We start from the raw sequence: 12026 nt of genomic DNA on the forward strand, positions 1-12026 counted from the left end.
ACAGAGAAGGAAGGAAAGACAGAGCTAGACAGACAGACAGACACACAGAGAAGGAAGGAAAGACAGAGCTAGACAGACAGACAGAGAAGGAAAGAGCAAACTGACTCACACGATTTAGAGCTTGTCTAATGAGTTGCGAAGCAGAAGGTTTCCGAAAGCTCCAGCCCCGCCGCGCTGGTGACTGGGATAGGAAAAGTTTCTTAGCTCTGTGTCGGCAGAGGGGCCGCTCCCCGCCCGCGAAACAAACAGGCCGTTTGCTTGCCTAAAGTGTCCGGCGGTGGAGCGTGCGCGGAGCTCCCCCTGCCCCCAGCACACACGCGCGGGGAAGGGTAACAGCTGTTTCCCCTCCTGCCTGGAAGCGGACCTGCGGATCGCCCCCTATCACCAGACCGGCGGGGATCATCTGAACGCCCGAGCAGGCGTTAGTGATCCGGAGCGACGGAGAGCGGCACTGGCGGGCGGGACTGGACGGGCCACAGCAGCCGAGCCAGACTCCCTCCGGCGATTCGCACCCGCTCCGGATCTGTGCCCCAGCATCAACCCGGCTTCGCTCCCGGGGCGGCGCGGGCGTGGCCGGGGCTCCCCGGACGGGTGGGCAGCTCGAGCCCGCCTTGGGGCTCCCGATGTCCCCGGCGCTGCTCGGCGCCGACTGAACCGAGGAGCTCCCTAGGAGCGGCGGCGGGAAGCGAACCCGGACCGGCGCCCCGCTGGCAGCACCGCTCGGGCCGTCCGACTCGGGGCAAGAGCCGCAGCTCAGAGCCCCCCCGCTGGAGAGGAGCCGCGCACCCGCCTGCAGCCCCGCTGTGCCCCGGGCGGCGTGTGCGCTCTGCAGGCTGCAGAGGTGCCGGGGGGTTGCTGAGCCGGGCCGGGTTCCCTCCCGCGCGGCTTCAGGCTGAGCGCCCGCCGCCCGGGCCGGAGGGGCGCGTCTCTGAGCGCTCCGGGGCTGGGTGACACTGGGTGAGGGGGTGACTCAGTCACGAGCGGCTTCGGGCACCTGCGGGCCCGGCTCAGGAGCCACCCGGTGGGCGCGCGGTTCGGGGGGACCCCAGAGGGCGCTTGCTGGGGGCGCTGCCGGGGGGCTGCTGTACCCGCCTGGAGCGGCTGCTGGGGGGCTCCCCGCCCGTACTGAGCACCCACGCAGCCCTTCCGTCGGGTTTGCCGGCTCCTTCCCCCGCTCCCCCCCCACCCCGCAGCAGACTCGGGCCCCGATCCCGGGGGCACTCCGTCGTTCTCCCCGCCCCCTCCCCACACGGCAGCCTATCGCTGCCCCGGCCGCGCTCCGTATGCAGATGAGCCGGCTCGGCCCGCCCGCTCCGCGCCAGCCCATCCGCCGCTCAGGCGGGGCTTGGGGCTCGGCTCGGGCTCTCCAGGCGCCGCCACGGGCCGGGCCCTGGAGGAGGCGCCAGGTTCGGCCCCGCCCCCGCCCCCGCCGGCGGCTGCTGGCCGACGCCTCGCCAAGTGCCCGCTCGCCCTGAGCTAAAGGGGGCCGAGAGGGACTGGAGCGTTTAGTACCTGCCCGCGCGTGTGGCCGCCGGCAGCGCTGCGCACCGCGGCGGAGCGCGCCCGCGGAGGGGCGGCTGAGGGACGCGGCCCAGGCGCGATGCGCGGGACGGCGGGGAGCGCCGCCGCTGCACGCCCAGCGCCCGTGGCCCAGGGAGCGATGGCCCGGCCTTGACGCCTCGGGGGACGGAGGGTCGCCCCCGCGTGCGGCAGGCGGGCGCCGCGCGGGCTGGATGTTGGCCGCAGAGGGAGGCAGCCCCGCGCCGCAGCCCAGCGTGAGAGGAGGCGCCGGGGGGCGGCCGAGGACCCCCGCGAGCGGCCCGGCGGGACCCGCGGCTCGGCTGTGAAGTTCTGCGCGGGGGCGGTCCCGAGACCGCCGCTTCCCGGGGGCCAGGCGCGCGCTCCTGCCGCTGCTGCTCCGCGGGCCTCGCCTCCGCACCCGAGCGGCCCCTGCCCGGCCCCTGCCCCTGCTGGGCTCGGCCCCGCTGGGGTACCGCAGCGGGACCCCCCAGCCCAGCCCCGGCGGCGCGGCCATGCTGGCGGTGGGGCAGATGGACGGCAGCCCGCGGCAAAGCGCCTTCCTGCTCGGCAGCCCGCCCCTGGCCGCCCTGCACAGCATGGCCGAGATGAAGACCCCCCTGTACCCGGCCTACCCCCTGCCCGCCGGGGCGGCCTCCTCCTCTTCCTCCTCCGCCTCCACCTCCTCCTCGGCCTCCCCGTCGCCGCCGCTGGCCTCCCCCAACCCGGCCGGCCTCAAGCCCCAGGCGCTGGCCAGCCCCCCGCAGCAGCTCTCGGCCGCCACCCCGCACGGCATCAACGACATCCTGGGCCGGCCCTCCGTGCCCCTGGCCGGGGCCGCCCTGGCCTCCTCGCCCTCGCCCTCCGCCTCCTCCTCGGCTCCCGCCGGCCTCCTGGCCGGCCTGCCCCGCTTCGGCAGCCTCAGCCCGCCGCCGCCGCCCCCCGGCCTCTACTTCAGCCCCAGCGCCGCCGCCGTGGCAGTGGGCCGCTACCCCAAGCCCCTGGCCGAGCTGCCCGGCCGGACCCCGATCTTCTGGCCGGGGGTGATGCAGAGCCCCCCGTGGAGAGACGCCCGCCTGGCCTGCGGCCCCCGTGAGTACCGCTGTCCCTTTCCCCGGGGCGGGCGGGGAGCGGGCGCTGCGCTTGGTGCAGGGGCGATCGGCGGAGAGCCGCCTCCAAGCGCCCGGTTCGCTCACCCCGGCTGCAGCGCGGCTCGCCCAGGGGCCGGGGCCGGGGCCGGTCTCCGCAGAGCGCTGCGAAGGGCCGAATGCTTCTGCCCGGCCTTGCGGAGCGGGAGCGGCGGGCCTGCCTCGTCCTTCGGCCCCTCCTTGTCCTGCGCCTGCCGCGGGCAACTTAGCAAGGCGGGCGCGGTGAGGTGCTGCTCCGGGGCCGGCTTTGCTCAAAGCGATGGGAGCGCTGGGCGCGAGCTCCCGGCCCAGCAAACAGGCAGCGCCTGCAGCGTGGGGGACATAAGTCCAGGCGTTCCTTGACCGGTCAGGTTAGACACTCACCGCGGTGTGTGTGTGTGTCTGTCCAGCTGCGGTTTGTGTCCAGCTGGTGCGTGAGTTTGTGCGTGTGTCCTTCCGTCTGGGGGGGGTGTGGGGGTGTGTGTGTCCGTCCAGCTGGGGTGTGTGTGTGTCCATCTGGGGGGGAGGGTGTGAGCGCGCGCGCGCTTGTAACGTGTTACACTATTTCTTCCGAGCAGCGGGCAGGCTTTGTAAAAGCAGCTTCTCATTCCCCCCACCAGAACACTTAGGCAGCAATATCTAATTCTTGACTTGGGACACACACAAACTCCCCCCAGGAGATCCCTCCCCAGTCGCCTCCTTGCAGCGAGTGCCGTTTTTGCGAGAGAATCCTTTTGGCCTTGTTAAAATGCAGAGCCGCAAACTAAAAGGGCGTCACAAGAGCTGCGTGGCTCTAAATCGGGCATCCTATGAACCGTGGGCTCCTTCCCCGTGTGTAGAAAAAAATCCCCTTCCCAGTCCGGCAAGTTGCCGAGCTCAGCAGTTTTAAACACACCGCTTACCCCGCCTGTCTGTGCGCGCCTTCTCCTCCAGATCAAGGCTCAATTTTGCTGGATAAAGACGGCAAGAGAAAACACACCAGACCCACTTTTTCCGGCCAGCAGATTTTCGCCCTGGAAAAGACTTTCGAGCAGACGAAATACCTAGCGGGACCAGAGCGCGCCAGGCTCGCCTATTCGCTGGGGATGACAGAGAGTCAAGTCAAGGTGAGATGATCTTGTCAAACGTTAGATAAGGGACTCAAGCCCACCCATGGCTGAGACTGGGCGGAGTGGGAGAAATACATATACAAAGGAGCCCTTGAGATGAGGTATTGGGGAACAAAAGGAAGCAAGCGCATGCCTCGGAAATCAGGCTCGTCTCAAGTGGATCCCTGTGCTCTGCCTAGACCAGAACGGAGCCGCTGCGAAATATCATTGCTGATTGAATCCTTTGCAGAAAGGGCTCCTTCTGGTGCGTTAAAAACGCACTTGGGTTGGTAAATATTTACAGCTTCCGTTGAACCAGGTGCTTTGGGAGCAAACGGTCAGTTCTATGAAAAATATTTATTTAAAACCGTTTAAAGTGAGGAAGGCTCGTAAAATGACCCCTTAACCTGCCAGGGTTGTGCCCGCGGTCAGGAGCAATATTGTTGGATACTTACACGCAAATGAGCGTGGGCTTTTTAACGAAGCTAATACTTGGGCAGTACATTTTCTGACCCGGAAGGGCACCAGCGTTTGGTCATTAGCGGCTGTTCAAGTGCTTGAGAGAGAGAGTTAAAATGCGGCTAAGGGGTAAACACCATTTTGCTCATGCCTGGGACGCAGTGCACTTAGGACGGGTCAAACTTCAGAGAATGGGAAAGGGGTGGCGGCTGCAAGCAGAAAGCGGATCGGATCCTCACACGTTCCCTCCTGGACGCTGGTTGTTTTCAGCCTTGGAACAGCCGCAGGAGTAGCGTTTTGAGGCGTGCAAAGGCAAATGCAGGTTACGGCGTGTTTCCTGTACAGGAATTTATATTTAACTATAAATTCTCCCTGCAGCTTTTTAACCAATGTAACCGTTTCTGTGCTTATGGGGCCTCTTTATGGATTCTCATTCTCCCAGAGTTATCTGGAGACCCTCATTTGTCACTGTAAATATGTCTAAATGGCTGTGAATAAATTGTTACAGCCCACACAATGAAAATAACACCCCCTCCTCTTACTCGTCCCTTTCTGAGATAAAATATGTCACGGAAAAGGGGACGTTAGAGACCCATTCAATAGGAAACGTTTATTGTCACATGTGAGCAGGGGTGAAGGTATTGGCTAGTCAGTCAGTGAGTGCGGAGCTGTATTTTTCTTTCAAACGAATCTTTCAGTTGCATGTGTAGGAATCCTTCTGCAAGACTGAAATGATATTTTGTAGACCAGGATTCCTGACTTGAACTTTAGAGTGGGGGGAAAAAAACCACCCCAAACCTGTCAAGTGTTCCTTTATCTGGTATATATTTTTAACAACTAAAAATTGGAATTTACTTTTTCCATTCAATATATAAATATGATGTTTTCTTAAAAGCCGTAGCCAGAAAAGTGCCTTATACTCAGATGAAGCAACACAGGGTACTTTTCTGTGACCAGCTGGCCTTACCTCTTCCTATGTGACTGTTTGGAGTTTGAGCATTAGAAGCACACGCTTCTCAGTGTGAATTGCAAATTTAGGACTACAGACAGGCGCAAAGAAAGACACGTGCATCCTCGTGGGAGATGGCTCTCCCAGCAAGTTGGGTACAATTTAGTGGAGTTTTGATTAAACAAACCGAACAGGCCAAAACATACTGGGGGAGAGAGAGGAGGAGCAAATAATAAAGATAGAGCTTAACAGAAAATGAAGACAAGTAATATTATTCCCTTCCTCCATTATTATGCAAATGGTCATGTAAAAGTCTCCACGGACCTTTGAAATGCCTCTAAAAATAAAATGCTGCAAAGCAAGTGAGCCAAAAAGGAGCAAAATGCTCCTCCATCCAAACAAAAAGCAAGCGTGCTGGACCCTGGGAAAAATTCTTTACTGCCAATAACAACTTTGCAGTAGCAAGATTAACAGTGCTGTGGTGATAACAGTAACAACAATTGGTAATAATTAGAATAACTTAGAATAATAGCAATGTGTAAGAACCACACTGAGTACTAATAATTTCATAATAGCAACATCAAGTAGGACACTCATTCTGTTAATATTAAAAATTATAGATTTGATATGAATGTTAATTAATCCGTAGTACGAGTCATAATAAAGCTCAGCAAAAATATCAGTCATTCCATGGTAATAGCTGTAATGGTTGCATGGTGATAATGACCAGTTGTAGGTTAATGCTTATGTGCTACTGAAGAGTTTGGGATAATGCAGGACTCATGGATACCTGAGGCCGGGTATAGCCGGTGCTCAGTGCTGTGTGTTGGCATATTGATACCCTTGGCAATCCGGGCTGTAAAACGGGTGGTCCGGATAGGAACCCCTCTAGTACAGCAATAGCTTCACACTCTCAATGCTTCAGCTGCCAGCCCCACTTCGGGACGTGGCGGTTTCCTGGCCCGGCCGGTGACCATGGCGCTGTAATCAGTACGTGGTGGTGGTAGTGGTGGGAGGAATACGCGCGGGGAGAGGAGGATTCGCTGGCTGTAGCGTTCGCTGCGGTACCGACGCCGACCGCTGGCCGGTGGCGAGCAGCAGGGGCCGGCGGGCAGCCCCCGGGGGCGGGCGCGGGGGCGGGGGCCGACGGAAGACTGCTCCGGGGCGTGGAGCGCCCGGCCCGGCTCAGTAACACCCGTCTCGGGCCGCCCCGCAGGTGTGGTTCCAGAACCGGCGCACCAAGTGGCGGAAGAAGCACGCGGCCGAGATGGCCACGGCGAAGAAGAAGCAGGACTCGGAGACGGAGCGGCTGAAGGGCGCCTCGGAGAACGAGGAGGAGGACGAGGACTACAACAAGCCCCTGGACCCCAACTCGGACGACGAGAAGATCACGCAGCTGCTGAAGAAACACAAGGCGAGCGGCGGCAGCCTGCTGCTGCACACGTCGGAGAACGAGGGCTCCTCCTAACCGGCCCGGGCGGGCGCTGCCTGGTCGCAGGGATGTTGTACATAAGCTATTTTTCTAGGCTCTGCGGCGGCGGAGGGAGGCGGCGAGTAAAGAACCCCAAGCGGAGCCTCCCCCGCTCCTCCGCCTGGCCCCCGGCGGCTGCTGCTGGCCTTGGTTATTGTAGGGTCGCCGGGGGGCTGTCCGCGTGCTCCCCCTTCTCTTGCAGCCTCCAGAGCAGCTGAGAGGGGAAGGAGGGACCTACCGCCGCCCACACCGCTCCTGCTGGGCGGCCCGAAGCAACCTGTTGTAAATAAATCCCGAGTCACAACGACGAGGGAAGCGACTGGACTGTGAATATTTAAAATGTCAAATACTTTTTTTGTTTTGGTTTGGTTTTTGGTTTTAATAGCCAGGCTTGGCTGGCTCCTCCCGGCCGCCGCCGCCACCCCCACCCTCTGCTCTGCCCTTTTTTCCAGAGCCCTTCTTTGGAAGAGTGAACTGGGCAATGAAAAGCTGGGATTTGGTTTTGGTCTCTTCCCCCACCTAACTGGTGTTGTGAACTTCCCCCTGGCCGCCCTCTCTGAAGAGATTTGAAACCAACGGTCCCCTGTGAAGTTTTGCCAAGTATGTGGAGGTCTTTGCTGGAGCACATCCCCCCCTTTGGAAAGAGCACCCTCCTTTCATGCTATTTATTAGTATTTTTTAAAATCCTCTCTTTTTTTGGGGGGGGGCGGGGGTAGGCTGAGGTGCAATTTTAAATAGTTTGCTTTAATTTAACCCCTTCCCAGTAAAGTGCTTGTTAAAGTAGCTGGTGGGAATTGTTACAACCACTTTCAGTGAAAAAATATAACAATTCATTTAGAAGCTGTAACTGACTTTGAGGTGTGTTTTCTTTTGTATGATAAAGAGTACTATAGAATGTAAATTGTTCTCTTTTCAAAGCTAATTATGATGATATATTAGCATCTTAACATTTATTAATTTATATGAAAATAATTCGGTTTGTAAAGAGAAGAGCCCTTTGCAAGACCAGTTCAATGTAATGCACTTTCTGTTGAAAACGATAAAAAAAATCAATTAAAATCAGTTTACGAGGTTTGTTGCTTGCACTAAAGGGTACAGATAGTCTGATCTCATCAGAGATTAAATAATAAACCGGATGGTACGGGGGCAAAAAGGCAATTTGGGTTCCTTTGTTCATTTTCAGGGGCATTTTTAACGTCACTTCATGTAGAAGGTTCAAGAGTAACACCAGTAAAATAAGCGATCATTTACTTGGAAAAATATAAAGTTGCTCTTCCTAGAGCATTTTTCCCATGGGAGCTCTTTGCCTTTTCTCGCCCCTCCCTGGAGATTTCCGGAAGTCATAATTTCCATATCTAATCCAGGATAGGTTAATCTCAGGCCAATATAGGGTGTATTGACTTTTCAAGCAGCAAGCGCTGCATGCCATTATCAGGGATAACACGTTAACATTATCAGGGGAAAGAGACTGTTTTCCAGGAAAGAAGCGTTAAACAAACGTCTAACTAGGGGGTCTACAGTGAACAATTAGAGGCAAAGTGAAAGGCATTATTGAGCTCCGGTCATTTCCATAGCTAAGCAGGGGGGAACTATTGTTACTTCTTTCTTGGCTGAATTTAAGCCAACGGGAACGCTCAGAGCTGAGCCAAGGAATCAGTTCATCTGCAAGGCAGGAAAAATAGTAGTTGTGGGTCTGTTTGCCTGACGTAGACGATTAAACAAACTCCAAGGAAACAAGCAACATCTTCACTCAGGCACCAGAGGGCCCGGCTCTGTATGTTGAGCCGGCGTTATGGCTGAAGGCGGCGGTCAGGATCGGGCCCAGAGGAATGTGTGTGCGGGTCCGATTTTCCTTCTCTTCGTATTGCCTCGGCACCGGATTTACCGGCGTGCGAGGTCCCCGGCGCGGCCCTGAGTCCCGGCCTGTTCTCCCCAAAGGAGGCGGTGGCTACGGCAGAGCATTGCGGAGTTGCCGCTTGGTCAGCTGCAGCCTTTCTTCTCTGATTGTCACTTCTGGCCTTTGCAGCACGGACACCCCCTGGCTCCGGGGCTGGCCGGTTGCGGGGCACGCCGGCAAACCGCCTCCAGTTTTGCGGCGCCCCTAAAACAAGGCGATGTTAACGCAAACCGGCGAAGTGCCTTGTCCCCCGCGAGCTTGAGACTCTGGAGGGAAGCGCCCGGGGCTTCCCAAACCGCCGCCAGCGCTGCAAGAGCCCCATTGCCAGCCCCCGCCGCTGCTTTTTGCAATCCCAACGCAAACGTCTCACGCTCTGTCTCTCCCTGGGCTCCAATGCACCCCCTTAAAGTGGCCTTTGCGTCCTAGAGCGGGACCCCTCCGCTTTTACTGGGTAAACGGGCGCTTCTGTGATCCCAGGCCTCCCCCCGCCCCCCCCCCCCCCGGAAACTATAGGCCCTGAGCAAAAGTCCTGCGGCAGACGAAACCACGGCTTTTGTTGCGCATCTCCTGCTGCCGCGCGATGGGCTGGAGGCAGCGGGCCCTGCTGGACCGGGTTCCTTTTCTTTCCACTTGATTGCAGCCCTGACTTTGGCTTTGCAGCGAATTTACTTCGACGCAGAGACCCAGCTGGCCGCCGGTAGCAGCGGGCGCTAGGGTTAGAGGGGGGAAAGCCCAGCTCTGACCGCTTGGGCTGGTTGGTTTTGGTTGGGGTGTTCGGGAGAACAGTTCATCCCCGGGAGCTCGCGTCTTCCTTTGGGGTTGAGGCTGGGAAAGGCGCAGCGAGCTGCGCGCGGGATGCAGCGCGCCTTCCCCAGGGCGCCCAGGACTGGACTGGAGAAAGCTCCCGCACAACGCCGCGCGCATCCTTACCGATACCTGAGCCGGCAGCGGAGGCTACCGATGGGTTAAAGCCCGCGGGCCGAGCTCGGGAAGGCCCAGGGCGGGGCGGCTCGCCAGCCCCTACAGCTGAGCTCAGGCCGCCCGGTGCCGCAAGGGAACCCCGCGCGCGTGGCGGCACTTCGCGGTCCACCTCCGGGGCGCAGGACCCCGGGGCCGGGCTCAGCTCAAGCCCAGTGGCGTCCGGGCTCATTTCAAGCCTTGCCCTGGCAGCTGCGCCTCCGCCGGCTGTTTGCCGCGGCTTAACCTCAGCCCGAGCGCCCTGCTCCGACCCTGCCCCCGGAACGCCCCGGGGCTGAGTGCATTAGACCTGGCTCACTGGCGGGGCGATCGCCGCCCCCCTCCCCCGGCAGCGCAGACACTGAGGCGCTGCAGCCCGCTCGGCCGTTAAAGAAACAGCCCCCCCCGCCCTTAGTCGCAAGAGCGCTGGAGAGTGACCCAGCTCCGGGGCAGGGCTGCTCGGGCCGCCCCAACTTCGGGCCAGCCTCCGCCGCTTTGTGGGCAGGCAACGCTTCGCTCTTTAGCCGGCCCTTTGATGTCACCCCAGCTGCGCTCGGGTGTGCGCCTTCGTGGGGTGAGCGACGGCGGGGGCGCCGGTGCTTGCCCGGCCGCGGGCTGTGACAGCTGGACCAGCTCCGGAGCACAGGAGGGCGATGCTGCCAGACACGCTTCCCGCTGCTGAAAAGGAGGGTGTGGGTGGGACCCTCCGCGCGCCTGCCACGGCCGCCTTACCACTCAGCCGGCGAAGGCCGAGCGACCCCCGCCGCCTTCCCTCCCAGCTCCTCTTTCCGGCACGAGACCCCCGTCGCTGTGCGCGCCCACCCCCGCCACCCCCACCGCGGCCAGGGCTGGTGCGTCGGCTCCCGGGGGGTGCGCCCCTCACTGCGGGCAGCGAGGCGCGCCGGGGTGAAGAGCGTTCAAACGGGCTCGTAAGGTGGCTACTTTTCTCAGCGCGGGGGAAGACACCCCGAGAGCTAAGACCCGAGGAACGCAAGCGGAGTGGAAGCCGCACGTCCCCGCAGGAGGCTGTTTCGGAAAGAGATGGGGGAGTCTATTGGGAAAGGCGTTTTTCTGCCCCCCTCCCCTCATTTTACTCTTTGGTCATAACGTGTTTGTCAAAGCAGAACGAATTGATGTTGTGCATCTGTATCGCTAATGTCTGTTCCTATGCGTGTGTACAGCGGACTGGATATAGCCCCGCAGCTAAGGGCAGGAACGAGAAGAACAGAACAGCAGCAATGGGACACTTTGAAGGCTAACAAAATGATCTCTCCGGGGATGGGCTCAGCTTTCATGTCAAGCGGGTTCAGTACAGGAATAAAGTGCCTGGGGCGGTTGTGGAAGCTCCACCACTGGAAATGCTTAGGAACGGGTTAGAGAAATGTCAAACAGGGATGAGCTAGCTGGCGCTGGGCCCTGCGCTGCGGGCACTGGACTGGACTTGATGAGCTCTTGAGGTCCCATCTGCTTCTAGAGTTCTGTGATTCTGTGGAACAGGGTGGAGAAAGATTCCCATAAGGGGGTCACTCCTGCCTGCCAGGTTCAGGCAAAGCTCCCACGGAGCCAATGCAAGCCAGGACTCCTAATTCAAACAGTGGGCCAGAGGTTTCTTGCTTGACCCAGTTACACAGGGCTGCTGAGTGAAGAGCCCAGGGATCCGGTTTTGGCCCCGTCTGCTCCATGAAACCAGCCGCCTCTACTAGTGTAAGCTTCCAGCACCAAACATGGCCCCTCTTAGCAGGTTGCTCCTCAGCTAGAAACATTTTGACCAGGTCTCCACAAGAGGGTTTCTCCAGCAACATTGGGCTTTCGTAGGAAAAAATCTGTGGACTGTCTACACGCAGGATGTGCTTTGTCGACAGTGTGTTGACAAAACTTGGCGCATGCGCCGGCTGCGTTATACCTCGCTTCGTTCAGGTATAATGCCGCTCTGCACAGTTTCCTGTCAACAAAACCGCCATATAGATACTTGGAGGCTCTTTTGTCGACAGATGGGTCTTCCCATTCGCTGGGCAGCCCTGTTTGCAGCGCTTCCGGTCAGCCAATTGCCCAGAGTGGGCGGGGCAGTCTGGCTGCTCTCTGTTGACAGACCAAATTGCGCTTTCTATTTGTTTTATGTGCGGCTGCAATCTCTGGACAGAAGTTTTGCTGGGAAATCCCTTCCAACACTCACTCCTGCTCTTTAAAGTGCTACTGGACTGCTTTTTGTTTTCTGTTAACAGATGCTTCTTGTGTAGATGTACCCACAGTGATTGGAAGTGACAGCAGAGCACAAGCCTCTCACAGTGATCCTGGGAAGTTAGAAGGAGAAGCACTTGCCCCCCCCCCCCCCCCAGGCATTTTGCTCTCTGCTCTGTTGGGGGCTCGGGCAGACCTGGCCCAGCTCACACTTGCAAAGCAGTTTGCCCTCGGAGCTTCCTCTCTGCTTTGATCTCTCGCCATCCAAACTGCTCTGTGAGCTGTGCCAGGTCGGACAGATGCTCCCCATTTTCATGACTGTGCTGCCTTGGGACTCAGCCCAGTGTCAGGCAGTTGCCACCAGACTTTGGAAACATACATA

The 12026-nt window shown here is 59.1% G+C and overlaps 1 protein-coding gene across 1 annotated transcript; it reads left to right on the forward strand.

Moving 5' to 3' along the window:
• The first annotated feature begins 1511 nt into the window (after positions 1-1511).
• Positions 1512-7644, forward strand: NKX6-1 (NK6 homeobox 1). The gene is made up of 3 exons (XM_074992009.1): positions 1512-2610; positions 3579-3751; positions 6358-7644. Exons 1-3 carry the CDS (start codon positions 2034-2036, stop codon positions 6607-6609), a joined length of 1002 nt encoding a protein of 333 aa, XP_074848110.1. The 5' UTR covers positions 1512-2033; the 3' UTR covers positions 6610-7644.
• Positions 7645-12026: the final 4382 nt, after the last annotated feature.

This window comes from Carettochelys insculpta, chromosome 4, assembly GCF_033958435.1.
Source record: "Carettochelys insculpta isolate YL-2023 chromosome 4, ASM3395843v1, whole genome shotgun sequence".
In the NCBI taxonomy this organism is placed as follows: Eukaryota; Metazoa; Chordata; order Testudines; family Carettochelyidae; genus Carettochelys; species Carettochelys insculpta.